Source organism: Lampris incognitus, chromosome 1 (genome assembly GCF_029633865.1).
Source record: "Lampris incognitus isolate fLamInc1 chromosome 1, fLamInc1.hap2, whole genome shotgun sequence".
NCBI classification, from domain to species: domain Eukaryota; kingdom Metazoa; phylum Chordata; class Actinopteri; order Lampriformes; family Lampridae; genus Lampris; species Lampris incognitus.
Window position 1 is genome coordinate 11245676 of NC_079211.1, and position 14022 is coordinate 11259697.

General features: G+C 47.6%; 1 protein-coding gene across 2 annotated transcripts in view; it reads right to left on the reverse strand.

Annotated features, from left to right (window-relative positions):
- Positions 1–3954: 3954 nt before the first annotated feature.
- matr3l1.1 (matrin 3-like 1.1) overlaps positions 3955–14022 on the reverse strand; it is a 37900-nt gene continuing 27832 nt past the window's right edge. For both annotated transcript variants that reach the window (XM_056295197.1, XM_056295198.1), the window contains 11 exons: positions 13288–13375; positions 12967–13205; positions 11645–11874; positions 10766–10844; positions 10066–10127; positions 9702–9830; positions 7870–8000; positions 5828–5960; positions 5411–5534; positions 5049–5170; positions 3955–4217 (listed from right to left, as the gene is read on the reverse strand). In XM_056295197.1, the coding sequence (XP_056151172.1) occupies positions 4185–4217; positions 5049–5170; positions 5411–5534; positions 5828–5960; positions 7870–8000; positions 9702–9830; positions 10066–10127; positions 10766–10844; positions 11645–11874; positions 12967–13205; positions 13288–13375 (1370 nt within the window). In that variant the 3' untranslated portion in view covers positions 3955–4184. The remainder of the gene's footprint in view (positions 4218–5048; positions 5171–5410; positions 5535–5827; positions 5961–7869; positions 8001–9701; positions 9831–10065; positions 10128–10765; positions 10845–11644; positions 11875–12966; positions 13206–13287; positions 13376–14022) is intronic.

Here is a 14022-nt window from a genome sequence, read left to right on the forward strand (position 1 = left end):
TCGTAAGGCAGACGGAAAATAAGCCAAAAACAAGCAAGGACAGCTTTTCGACAAAGAACCTGCGTCTCAAACCCACATTAATCAGTGTTCCAAACATCTTAATTAACGCTATGGGGTTATCAAGTTAACCGCGCTGTGGTTCCACGCATACGCCAGTAGGTGGCGCCAATGTTATGAATGTATCTTTCGTGTAACGTGAGGAGAGAAGAAGAAAATAAGAAACGATCGATCATACTGTGTTCCGTGCTTTACTTATACTTACACATACGCTGCTTACACGACACACATCCAAACATAACACACACTACCGGCCAGCTTAACAACAGAGGGGATTCACCAGTCCAAGAGAGCAAGTTAACAAAACCCCTTTATGAGATTGAGAGGGCGACGGGACGGAAAGCAGGTGGTCCGACACATTCTCCAGTTGTTACGGACTAAGACCGGACCCGAATATGCGTTCGTTTTGGGTTGGTACTGTTTCAATGTTGGGGATTCGGAATATTGGGGTTTGTTTGTTTGCTAAATGTAGGTTGTTATGAAAGTCGGTAGGGGCAAGACGGAATACCTATGCAGGAATGAGAGGGAGGACAGTGGAATGGTGAGGATGCGAGGAGTAGAGGTGACGAAGGCGTATGAGTTTATATATTTGGGGTCAACCGTCCACAGTAACGGGGAGTGCAGGAGAGAGGTGAAGAAGAGAGGGCAGGCAGGGTGGAGTGGGTGGAGAAGAGTGTCAGGAGTGATTTGGGACAGAAGGGTACCAGCAAGAGTTAAAGGGAAGGTTTACAAGATGGTTGTGAGACCAGCTCTGTTGTATGGTCTGGAGACAGTGGCATTGATGAAAAGACAGGAGGCGGAGCTGGAGGTGTAGAGTTGAAGATGATAAGATTTTCACTGGGAGTGATGAAGAAGGACGGGATTAGGAAGGAGTATATTAGAGGGACAGCTCAGGTTGGACGGTTTGGAGACAAAGCAAGAAAGGCAAGATTGAGATGGTTTGGACATGTGTGGAGGAGAGATGCTGGGTATATTGGGAGAAGGATGCTGAAGATGGAGCTGCCAGGGAAGAGGAGAAGAGGAAGGCCAAAGAGGAGGTTTATGGATGTGGTGAGGGAGGACATGCAGGTGGCTGGTGTGACAGAGGAAGACGCAGAGGACAGGAAGAGATGGAAACGGATGATCCGCTGTGGCGCCCCCTAACGGGAGCAGCCGAAAGTAGTAGTAGCAGCTAAATGTAGGTTGTCAATAAAGGCGAACTGCAAAATACATTTTCCAGCCCGTTCTTGTTCTTGTATATACCGTCTCAGGGGCGGCGCCTGACACCCCTCTCACGCACAGCAGTGACGTCACACGTATGTTCAAAAGAGCAGGGTAATTGGCCAGATACAATTGGGGTGAAAACGGGGGAAACGGAAATGAAAAAAAAACAAAACACAGCTGGTCTCACAAAAATAAATAAATAAATAAATAAATGGGGGGGGGGGCCAAAATGCCGAAGACCTCAGCTGTGTGACGTCACCTCAGCTGTGTGGCGATGACGCGGCAGTGTGCCCACCATGCAATTTGAAATCACCGGAATGCTGTTAAGTAGTAGGAGGCGGTGTACGGTGTAAAGAACCGAGACTACACGTGACCTTTCATTCATTACAATGCTAGCTAGCAAACTTAGCTTAGCTCATGTCTGTTTCCCAGCCACCATTAGCAAGCTGTTATCCACCGTTTAAACAGTACACCGTTACACGTGGTAAAAACGTGCACTTGCTTCGCTTGGAAAATAGTTGCAGCTGATCCGGAGGGCTAAAATAAAGCATGGGGAATATAGTGTGGGGACGTCTGGGGCTAAAGCAATTATTGGCATAAAAAAATTGTAATAATTTGTTCACAGGTGCATCCCCGGGCATTGCAGCCATCAACATCCTCAACCACACCCAAAGCTACACAGAAGACCCTACAGTTTCAAAAACCAATAACGGAGAGAAGAAAGAGACATAACAGATGCCAAAGTAGAGGTCACCGCCATGGATGTGAAACCCACTAAGGTAGTCCACGGTGAAAGGCTAATGAAGATGGAGGCCGACTACACTGTACCCCAAACACTCCAGCACCCCGTCTCCGAGGTACAGCAATGTGCGAGACCAAATTTGACCTCTCGTTGAAAACTCAGCTGCCTTAAAACCCTTGTTGTTGTTGTCCACACATCCTGTATACTGCTCTTGTCTCAAGGGTCATTTAAGACCCGCCTTCATTAAACCTCTAAATTAAAGCGCCTTAATTTACCCCAAATCTATTTTGCACAAAGGAAAAAAAAAGAACCCGTCATTCGTCACAAACTGTGTGACTCTCTGGGTTTTCCCTCCTCACAGTGCAGGAAGACTGCATTTAATCAGTTCATTTCAATTTTATTTGTATAGCCCAAAATCACAAATTACAGATTTGCCTCAGTGGGCTTAACAGCAACACAGCATCCTGTCCTTAGACCCTCTCAACGGATAAGGAAAAACTCCCTAAAAACACAATCAGTGGACACCGCTCGTTTTTTATAGGGTCAGACGTGTCTTAGAGTCAAAAATGACCCTAAGACAATCATAGTACCCTAGCGGCGTACAGCTTTCATGGAAATATGAACAAAAACAGTTGCACTTTTTCTAATGTTGGGGTCACTCTAGGAAAAGTCATCAAATTTCAGGTTGAAAAACATCTCATTTAGAGTCTTTCCTCTGCTGTTAAACACCGTTATGGGCCTTTCTGACCCGTAAGACAACCGATGGGTTAAGTTCCACAATGGACATTTGGACCTCGCTGAGTATGGAGGCGTACACGGTTGTCACCTGTCACGTTATAGTAACTCAGGGGTGGGAACTCTGTGCCTTCGTATTGGAAACCAAAGTAACAGAGGTGAGCCATATGGGGGTCAACATTGCACAAGTCAATTGTATTTGCGTAGCCCAATATCACAAATTTGCCTCAAGGGCCAACAGCTCGGCGAAGCGACGGACGCCTTCACTATTCCAAATTACAAGCGAGTAGCTTTTTGTTTTTATTTGAATGTTTGGAAAGAAATGGTTTACTAAAATGTGTGCTGCTGTTATTATAATTGCGCTACCTTGTTCTATTTATTACAGTTCGTCCCTTGTCAGAAAAATGTTGGAGTATTACAGTCAAGCCTACTGTTACGGCTACCTCATTAAAAGTATTGTTATAACAGCAATAAGCGTGTTATGTATCTCTGACTTGTTGGGTTCAGGTTATAAAACGTTATAGACTTGATAGCTGACGGAATGTGGAAGTGGAGTTGGCCCCGCCCACTACTGCGAGCGTGTAGGAAGGTTTTAAACGCGGAGGACAAATTTAACTTCAACGTATGCGAGTACTGAGAAATGACAGTCAAGAAATATCCATCCATCCATCATCTGAACCGCTTATCCTGCTCTCAGGGTCACGGGGACGCTGGAGCCTATCCCAGCAGTCATTGGGCGGCAGGCGAGGAGACACCCTGGACAGGCCGCCAGGCCATCACACAGGGCCCACACACACATTCACACCTAGGGACAATCTAGTACGGCCGAGTCACCTGACCTACATGTCTTTGGACTGTGGGAGGAAACCCACACAAACACGGGGAGAACATGCAAACTCCACACAGAGGATGACCCGGGACGACCCCCAAGGTTGGACTACCCCGAGGCTCGAACCCAGGACCTTCTTGCTGTGAGGCGACTGCGCTAACCCCTTAATCTTAAATCTGTCAGCGCTGGTATGCTGTGTCACAGCGCTTTCTTGGGCGTTGTCTCGGATTCGGGGGCTATTATAATGAGCATTTATGTAGTTCTATAATTTATCCATGCTAAGAACATATTATCACAAGCTGTAATGTCACAAAAAGTGCACAGGTAGGACCCCGTTCAACCAAATCCCTCGGGATGACAAACATGCATCAAACACAGCAAACCTTTTGATACATTTTTTATTAACGTAACAACACTAGAATAAGAGGATCCTTAACAATTAATATCTCTAACTAAACTGACAGACGTGTTGCACTGCTATGCCGTCGCCGATTCCTTCTTCAGTCACCCCCCACCCCCCCGGCTCCCGATATTCCCTGCTGATCACTACCGAAGCTTCGGAGCCCAAAAAATTGTATTTGAGGACAGTCTTAAGAGACACAGACGGGTTGGCGGGGTTCAGCTGGCCAATGGGTCCTTCCCTGTGTGTTCCTGGAAGAGAAAGGTTAAAATGGGTTACTATGGCGACAGGTTAAGGATGGGAGGACCGGGGCGTCCGGGTAGCGTAGCGGTCTATTCCGTTGCCTACCAACACGGGGCAGCCGGATGTGGGTATGTGTCCTGGTCGCTGCACTAGTGCCTCCTCTGCTCAGTTGGGGCGCCTGTTCGGGGATGGGGGGGGAATAGCGTGATCCTCCCACGCGTTACATCCCCCTGGCGAAACTCCTCACTGTCAGGTGAAAAGAAGCGGCTGGCGACTCCACATGTATCGGAGGAGGCATGTGGTAGTCTGTAGCCCTCCCCGGATCGGCAGAGGGGTGAAGCAGTGACCGGGACGGTTCGGAAGAGTGGGGTAATTGGATGGGTACAAATGACAATTGGGGAGAAAAAGGGGGGGGGGGGGATAAAAATAGAAAGAAAAAAAAAAAGGATGGGAGGATCAACATTTAAGATGAAGGTGAGGGGATGGGGGGAACTTTTAGTAGTGTTGACAAGTGACTGTATGTTTGGAAAATGAACGAGTAGAACAAATTCACAGTTGCTTGTGACATGTTACCACTGCCCTTTGCTGTTTTACATGAAACAGTGAGAACCCAGATGCGGGCATCTGAATAACAGGGTTATCAGGGCGATTCCACCAATGTGAATCTGGTTAATTTTAACACCTGGGACAGTCATCTAATTTACTAGCAGACCTTGATATTCAGTGGACATGCTCATGAGAACGCATCCTACAATCCACCACAGTAATAAAACCCCTGGCGGGGGGGCTTCCCTTGTGATATGAGTCCTCCGGGCTGTTTTCGCACCAGGAGAAGGTACCTTGTATTTCTGGTAGTGGGAGAGGGAGCTACAGTGCTCTGTCTTGGCTTCGTCCTCGTCGGCGTAGATGACCTTACACAGGTTGCAAAAGTAGCCCACCACCGGTCGGACAAACTCGGCTCCTGCGATAAACAGCAGGGACATACGGGTCAAATAATCCCTCAAGACCACAGATGGGACGGAATGAGAAGAACGAAAGAACAGGAGAGAGAGAATGTCGGCAAAAGAATCCATCTGAATTCCAGGCTGAAACGCCATTTGTCGATAAACGAGACAGATAACATTTGAAAAATAGAAGATGAAAAGTTGGTCCATATGAACTTGAACCATATAGCAGCGTGAGACTGTGGAAGGTTTCTTACCGACGGGTTTTGTGGGTTTCATGGGCTCCACGATGCTCTCCGCAGGGCTGGGCTGAACCTCTACCAAGTCACATGCCTGGTTCTCCCTGGCTTCTGCATCCTCCGCTGAGTCTGCAGTCGCACTCTAAAAAAAAAAATGAACGGTGAAAAGCTTAACAGTCCTGCTGAACAAAGATGGAAATGAAAAGCTAGAAGCCACTAAGAGAAGATGGAAGGGATGTTTTCATTAAAATATTCCTGCAATATTTGTTTTGTCTGGAGTCTCAATGCCAAAAAGGGCAAAGATGGACTGCATCACATCCTGCAAGTCAGGCGAATCCTTCCTCGGCTGAGACCTTCTTCGCCCCTTTAACACGGAGCCCTGCAATTTTACCCTCATCCACGCTTAGTTTTTTTAACAGCTGGCATTTTGCTCACCTCCTCCTTCGCCGTGCTCTGGTTAACACAGTCCTCGCTCTCAGAGGCGTTTGACTGCCCGCTACTCCTGCTCCCGCTGGTTCTGTGCTCCTCCCTGTCCTCATCCGATGACACGTCTGACTGCACCGTCGTCCTGGTAATAAGAGATAAAAACAACATGCAGTGACTTCAGAATAGGAAAGCATGGAGAGGAAGGCTGCAGTCAGGTTAGCACATACTACGACACGTTACACGTGTGCACACGTCTGACCAAATCACAGGCTCACGGTAGTGCAGGCATGTTAAGGGAAAATTCCAGGTTTTTTTAAAACCTTTATTATTTTCATAGACTTTTTTTGTTTGTTTTTTTTTTTGTGGACATTTTCCCCCCTTTTCTCCCAACTGTACTTGGCCAATTACCCCGCTATTCCGAGCCACCCCCGGTCGCTGCTCCACCCCCCTCTGCCGATCCAGGGAGGGCTGCAGACTACCACATGCCTCCCATACATGTGGAGTCACCAGCCACTTCTTTTCAACTGACAGTGAGGAGTTTTGCCAGGGGGACATAGCGCGTGGGAGGATCACGCTATTCCCCCCAGTTCCCCCTCCCCCCCTGAACAGGCGCCCTGACCGACCAGAGGAGGCGCTAGTGCAACTACCGGGACACCTACCCACATCCGGCTTCCCACCCGCAGACACGGCCAATTGTGTCTGTAGGGACGCCTTACCAAGCCGGAGGCAACACGGGGAGTCGAACCGGCGATCCCCGTGTTGGTAGGCAACGGAATAGACTGCTACACTACCCGGATGCCATTTTCATAGATTTTTAACCATTCCTATCGATTGTTATATTATTTTGAATACCTGCATCATTGTGGAGGGTTTTGGGGACGAGCCGAAACAGACACAACGGCGTCAGTAGAGCAAAGTAACGTACGGGATACCCGCAGTCAGTTTAGACCGGAGAGGCGACTTAGACGAGTGATGGAACGTTTCTCTCAATAAACACTGTGTCTGGATGAACTGATTCAACTTTCTGTGATTTTCTTACCTGGATTATTGAACATGCATAAAATCATACAGGTTCGATTTTCCTCAAAACAAGTCCAGTTTCATCTAAACCTCTTATTAGGAAGAGAAAACAAAGTTGACATTCTGAATTTGCTACCCCAAATTAAAAGTAAAATAGTTTCACTAAATGCCGGAACTACAACTTGCAAAATGAACTACCATATTTAATCTATTCTGTGCGCATGCAAAATTTGTTTAGGCTATATTGGTGAGTCTGGCATACAGAAAATCCAAATCTTATGGTAGGTTAAGTACCATACTTCACCTTAGTTTACTGAGAAATATTTGAAAAGTTTGCAAAACGGAGAACTTGTGTTACATACTGATAAATTACTATTCAATTCCATCATTTAGTGTTTGAGCTCGAAATTACACTTTAAACTTCTATTAAGAAAATATCAATAGTTCCACCTCGTCTGTTGACTTGATTAATTGTAGTTACAGACTTGGCTGGACCAAAAAAGGACAGGTTTTACACTGTTAGCATGACATCTGGCACATCCCAGCAGGCAACAGCCTCCCACTGTAGCTTATATAAAAGGCAGCATCACCGGACCTGGTTGATTTTTTTGTGTTAAAAATATCGAAGTGGGGGCGCCTGGGTAGCGTAGCGGTCTATTCCGTTGCCGTCCAACACGGGGATCGCCGGTTCAAATCTCCATGTTAACTCCGGCTTGGTCGGGCGTCCCTACAGACACAACTGGCCGTGTCTGCGAGTGGGAAGCCGGATGTGGGTATGTGTCCTGGTCGCAGCACTAGCGCCTCCTCTGGTCGGTCGGGGCGCCTGTTCGGGGGGGGGGGGTCGCGTGATCCTCCCATACACTACGCCCCCCTGGTGAAACTCCTCACTGTGAGGTGAAAAGAAGCGGCTGGTGACTCCACATGTATCGGAGGAGGCATGTGGCAGTCTGCAGCCCTCCCCCCCGGATCTAAGTGGGATGCGCTCACAGAATCAGTATTTTCCTCTACAGTTTGTTATGGAGGTCACATACCCGTCTGTCAGCCTCTCATATTTGTCGGAAAGCTGGACGGTCAAGACGGAGCCGTGAAACTCGAAGGCCTTGGAGGTGAGCTCCTGGGCAGCTCTGCTGGCCTCGGCAGAACTGGACATCTCAAGGAAGCCCTGGAACGAAAAGAAAACAAACTCAACTATCGCTTTAATAGTGACAAGTTTAAATTACATTTTATTTACGCAATGAAATTGTAGACAGTGATACTCTCTGCATAACAGTCTTGGTTTTGTTAAGCAGGTCAGAGATATAGAGGATGGCTGACCTAGAAGAATGTATTTTGAGCTCTAATGAATCATAGTTACTGTGGAAGAAAGTCTTCTCAGGTTTAGAAAACACAAATCAAGTAATACTGCATATGCCTATGGGGGAGAAAGTACAAAGGATCAGAATGAATTTCTCTCAAACAAGTTCAGACAGGATGTTACTGAGCGAGATGGCCTACATGAGAGGTGCCAAACAGTTCATCAACCATCACCCCACAGATAACACATCATGAACACACCATGGTTTCTTTCAGCCATGGTACCTCCTGTCATCTGATGTTTAGTCATTCCACATACACTGACATCCTATCTATTCATTCTTCCTATTTAACCGTAGGCTGTACAAGTCTTCATTAAGTTATGGCAGCATGTGCTTCATCTAACACTCTGCTATTAATCACTGAACACATTACATACAGTTATCTATGACCATAGAGTTGTTACAGAGAAGTGATTATATGGTAAAATCTAGTGTCTAGTGGTCTTTCCAGACACCGTCTCATTTGTAGGAGGGACTAAAGCAACTATAACTGTTTAGGTTCAGAAAAAATACTCCTTGTGTAAAGAGCCTATTGCTGATACATGCTATCACAACATCCTACTCTCAAGCTCATTTTAAAAAACAGTAATTTCCTCAACATAAGATGTACAGACGGGTGACAAATTAAAGGAAAAGCCTGAATGCTTGACCCCTACAGTGAGGGGGTCCGGGGGCTCTGTTATGCTGTCGGGGGACATTGTCCTGGCATGGTTAAGGTCCCCTTGTCCCCTTAGAGGGAAGGGTCACTGCAAATCATCCATCCATCCATTATCCAAGCCTCTTAGAGAGGGACAATTTAGTATGGCCGATTCACCTGACCTACATGTCTTTGGACTGTGGGAGGAAACCGGCGCACCCGGAGGAAACCCACACAGACACGGGGAGAACATGCAGACTCCGCACAGAGGATGACCCGGGATGACCCCCAAGGTTGCACAACCCCGGGGTTCGAACCCAGGACCTTCTTGCTGTGAGGCGACCGCGCTAACCACCACTGCGCCACCCCACTGTAAATCAATACAAAGTCACTCTGAGTTACCACCCTTATCCTATGATGAAACATATCTATCTTGATGGGAGTGGTCTCTTCCAGGATGACAATGCCCCCATCAACAGGGCACTACGGGTCACTGAATGGTTTGATGAGGATGAAAATGATGTAAATCTTATGCTATGGCCTTTCACAGTTACCACATCTCAACTCAACTGAACACCTCTGGGAGATTTTGGACCAACGTGTTAGACAGCGCTCTCCACCACCATCATCAAAACACCAAATGAGGAATATCTTGGAAGAATGGCGTCCATCCCTCCAGTAGAGTTCAGAGACTTGTAGAACCTATGACAAGGAGCAAGCTGTTCTGGAGGCTTGTGGTGGCCCAACACCTTACTAACACACTTTGTGTTGGTTTTTCCTTTAATTTGCCACTCATCTGTATGTAAGGCCTTGTCAATGGTTCAGTGTCTAAGAGAGAGAGAGGGAGAGAGAGAGAGAGAGAGTGTCTCACCTCTCCATGCTTCTGGATAAGTAGGTAGCGCGTGACCGTCCCAAAGCCCTTGACAATCTTTATAAACTCGTTGTCGGTGTAGACCATTTGGGGAAGGTTTGTTAGGGAGATCACTCTGGTGGAGGAAGACTGAAGAAGAAGAAGAAGAAGAAAGAAAAAACAAAACAAAATGATGACAAACTCTAACTTGTCTTCATGTCAGCAGGCACCATCTGTTCTGGTCATCTTAACCAATATGCAGCACAGTGGATTCAGTTTGTTGATCTCAACAGTTACGCTAGATGTATTCTTCACCACACTACAGAATCCAGGCCAGAATGCAGATATGCCTTAAATAAAATTACATCAACATATAATGACTCACATGGTATTCTTCGGCGTCCCCCTCTCGACTCACCTCGGGCTCATCTACGTCATCTTTTTGATCTGCAAAACAAAATACACCATTATCACATAGAACTGATGGGGTAGATTCAGCCATCGCAAACCAACAAAATGCAGACAACTTCATTTGTTCAAGGTGATGCAGCTGGCTTTGTTGGTGAAAAACCTCAACGGACGATGTTCATCAAAAGATCTCGTTTTACTTGACCAAAATGTGAAACCAACCGAGTCAAAAACTCACCGGGAAAGAAACCGGTATTTGTTCGCAACGTTTAATTACATTCTCATTAATGTCTCATTTCCACCGCGTCTTTCATACTTTCCACCACTGTTTTTTTTGGGGGGGGGGGATTTTCCCCACCATTTTTCTCCCCAGTTGTACTTGGCCAATTACCCCCACTCTTACCCACATCCGGCTTCCTGCCCACCCGCAGACACGGCCAATTGTGTCTGTAGGGATGCCCGACCAAGCCGGAGGTAACACGGGGATTCGAACCGGCGATCCCTGTGTTGGTAGGCAATGGAATAGATCACTACGCTACCCGGATGCCCCTAGTTATGTCATTTTCACCGCTGAAACAAGGCTATGGAGCAGATATTTTGCCCTAGTTTACTGGTTTATAGTCTACTGTCTCCAGGGTGAGTGTGTGTGTAACCAGAGCATGTTCCAGTTGCAGTACCTTGGTCATCAGACTCTTCATCTCTGATCTCATCCAAAGTGATGCAGTTCTCCAGGTCTAATGGGAAATCAGGTGCTTCCTGGGTTGAACACACAAGCAGCGGTCGCACTATAATTAACCATGATCCATCTTTATCGGTCATACTTGTTTTCATGTTTATATTTTGCATTGCGTTTGTACATGTGTGGATTATAATGCTTAATGCCAATGCTGCAATGGCATGAAATGGCTGCCATGACCCACCCAGATGGGTGATACACATTGGTGGTGGTTGAGGTGGGTCTCCCCCTTCACTGTGAAGCACTTTGGGTGTCAAGATAAAGCGCCATATAAATGTACGCATCCGTCCATTACCCAAACCGCTTATCCTGCTCTCAGGGTCGTGGGGATGCTGGAGCCTATCCCAGCAGTCATTGGGCGACAGGCGAGGAGACACCCTGGACAGGCCGCCAGACCATCACAGGGCCCCCCCCCCCCCCACACACACACACACACAGACACACCTAGGGAGAATTTAGTACGGCCAGTTCACCTGACTTACATGTCTTTGGACTGTGGGAGGAAACCGGAGCCCCCAGAGGAAACCCACACAGACACGGGGACAACATGCAAACTCCACACAGAGGATGACCCGGGACGACCTCCAAGGTTGGACTACCCTGGGACTCGAACCCGGGACGTTCTTGCTGTGAGGCGACCGCGCTAACCACTGTGCCAACATGCCGCCCGTGAACAACTATAATAGCTAAAATACTAATAGTATTCAAATGTTGACATCACATGCACCACTTTATTATGATAACCACGATAACTACCCTTGAAATGATATTATATTATTACTGATAACATTCAATTATTATTTTGTAAAAACATCTCTACATTTATCTCGCTCTCATCCTCCTGCGGCGGCGCCATCCCAGCGCTGCCTTGTAGCTCTGGCCCGTTGACTGAAGGGATGTCCGTCACCAGTTCGGGGGTCACCTTCTGCTCTGGAGCCTCCGCACTCCTCGCTTGCTCCTCCACCTCCTTCTCCTCCTGCATCACATCTCCCAACTCCATACCCTCCTCACCCTCGTCTTTCTGCTTCACCTTTTCCTCCTCGTCTTTTTCTGGAACAAAGTGTTGAAGAACCGTCACTCTAACAATACTTAAAATGATCACCTTGTATCGATCAGCTCTTTCATTCCAAGGGAAAGACTAACTGATGTATGATTTAATAAAGCTATACAGCATGTGTAGAAGATGATGGGGGGGGGTGTAGTTTAGAGGATTATGATCACAGCCATATTAAAGAGCATGCTGATATACTTACAAGGGCAAAGTAACTGCACAGGAAGATCTCTGTCTACTTTGAGCTAAGCTTGACGATCATGTTTATGTGGCGTCAGGATGACAGGTCAGTATCACTTCAGTGTCTTAAGAATATGTAAAATGGACATCAGGCCAGTGGCTGGTTGTCTCAGATTGGTCAAAATTATAGGGAAGGTAGTGTTTTAACTCTCCTCCTCAGTTAGTAAACCAACATCAACGGTGTTGTTTTTGTCGGGGGGGGTCCCCCCCCTTTTTCTCCCCAATTGTACTTGGCCAATTACCCCACTCTACCGAGCCGTCCCGGTCGCCGCTCCAACCCCCTCTGCCGATCCGGGGAGGGCTGCAGACTACCACATGCCTCCTCCAATACACGTGGAGTCACCAGCTGCTTCTTTTCACCTCACGGTGAGGAGTTTCGCCAGGGGGGACGTAGCATGTGGGAGGATCAGGCTATACCCCCCCAGTCCCCCCCCCCTCCTAAACAGGCGCCCCAACCGACCAGAGGTGCTAGTGCAGCGACCAAGGCACATAACCCCATCCAACTTCCCACTCGCAGACACAGCCAATTGCGTCTGTAGGGACGCCCGACCAGGCCGGAGGTAAGTCAGGGACTCGATCCGGCTTTTCCTGTGTTGGTAGGCAGCGGAATAGACCACCACGCCACGCAGACGCCTATCAATTAATGGTATTTTGGCAGAAATGAGGAATGTCTAGTTGGAGAGACAGTTGCAATCACTCCCTCCCATGCATGGTAAAAGTTTAAATTATAAATCTGTGTAAAATGATTTCTTCAACAAAGTTATTTTTTTAAGTATTTTCATTTTTTTTACCTTTACTGTGATTTACATAATTTGTGTTTTTTTTGAGGCTGTGTTTACTGCAATTTTTACCAGCTACATCGGCAACGTCCGCCTTCTCCTCCTCTTCATCCGCCAACCTGCCCTGTTCATCCCCTGACCTCCCCTCCTCATCCTTCGACCTCTCCTCCTCTACGTCCGCCGCCCTCTCCTCCTCTCCCTCGGTCTCGTCCAGTGCCTCCACCTCATCGTCCATCAAATTCTCGCCATCTTCTCCAATCACCTCCATTCCCTCAATGTCGCTCTCTTCCCCCGACAAGTCGGCGGTTTCCCTGGGTTCAAGGTAAGACACTTACGTTTGTTGGGGTGAAACTAAACACAACAAATAAGAGAAAAAGAAAGAGATTAACTCACTCTGCCTCCTCTCTGGGTGCTGTGTTGAGGCGGGCCCCAGGTTTGGAGGGGTTGGAAGGAGCTGGCTCACTGGTCTCAGACTGTCTCTCTGTAGGAGGATTTACAGACTCAGTTGTGTGTCTTGTGTGTCTGAATGTTTCTCTTTATTCTGTGCATGTATGTTGGGTGGCGTGTTTTCATAAGCACATTGAAAGTGTGAAAGCAAGCCACACATTTACATACTCTTCTTCACTGTAGTTTTCAGTATTTTACCCACTCGGTACTACAGTACTGATGAGCATTTCGCTACCAGGAAAATGATAACGCTCCCATGCCGGCTTTTTTTGTTGTTGTGTGGACCCCCCCCTTTTCTCCCCAATTGTACTTGACCAATTCCCCCGCTTTTCCGAGACCATCCCGGTCGCTGCTCCACCCCCTGTGCCGATCCGGAGAGGGCTGCAGACTACCACATGCCTCCTCCAATACACGTGGAGTCGCCAGCCGCTTCTTTTCTCCTGACAGTGAGGAGTTCGCCAGGGGGACATAGCGTGTGGAAGGATCACGCTATTCCCCCTGGTTTCCTCTCCTGAACAGGCACCCTGACCGAGCAGAGGAGGCACTAGTGCAGCGACCAGGACACATACCCACATCCGGCTTTGCACCCGCAGACACGGCCAATTGTGTCTGTAGGGACGTCCGACCAAGCCGGAGGTAACACGGGGATTCAAACTGGCGATCCCTGTGTTGGTAGGCAAC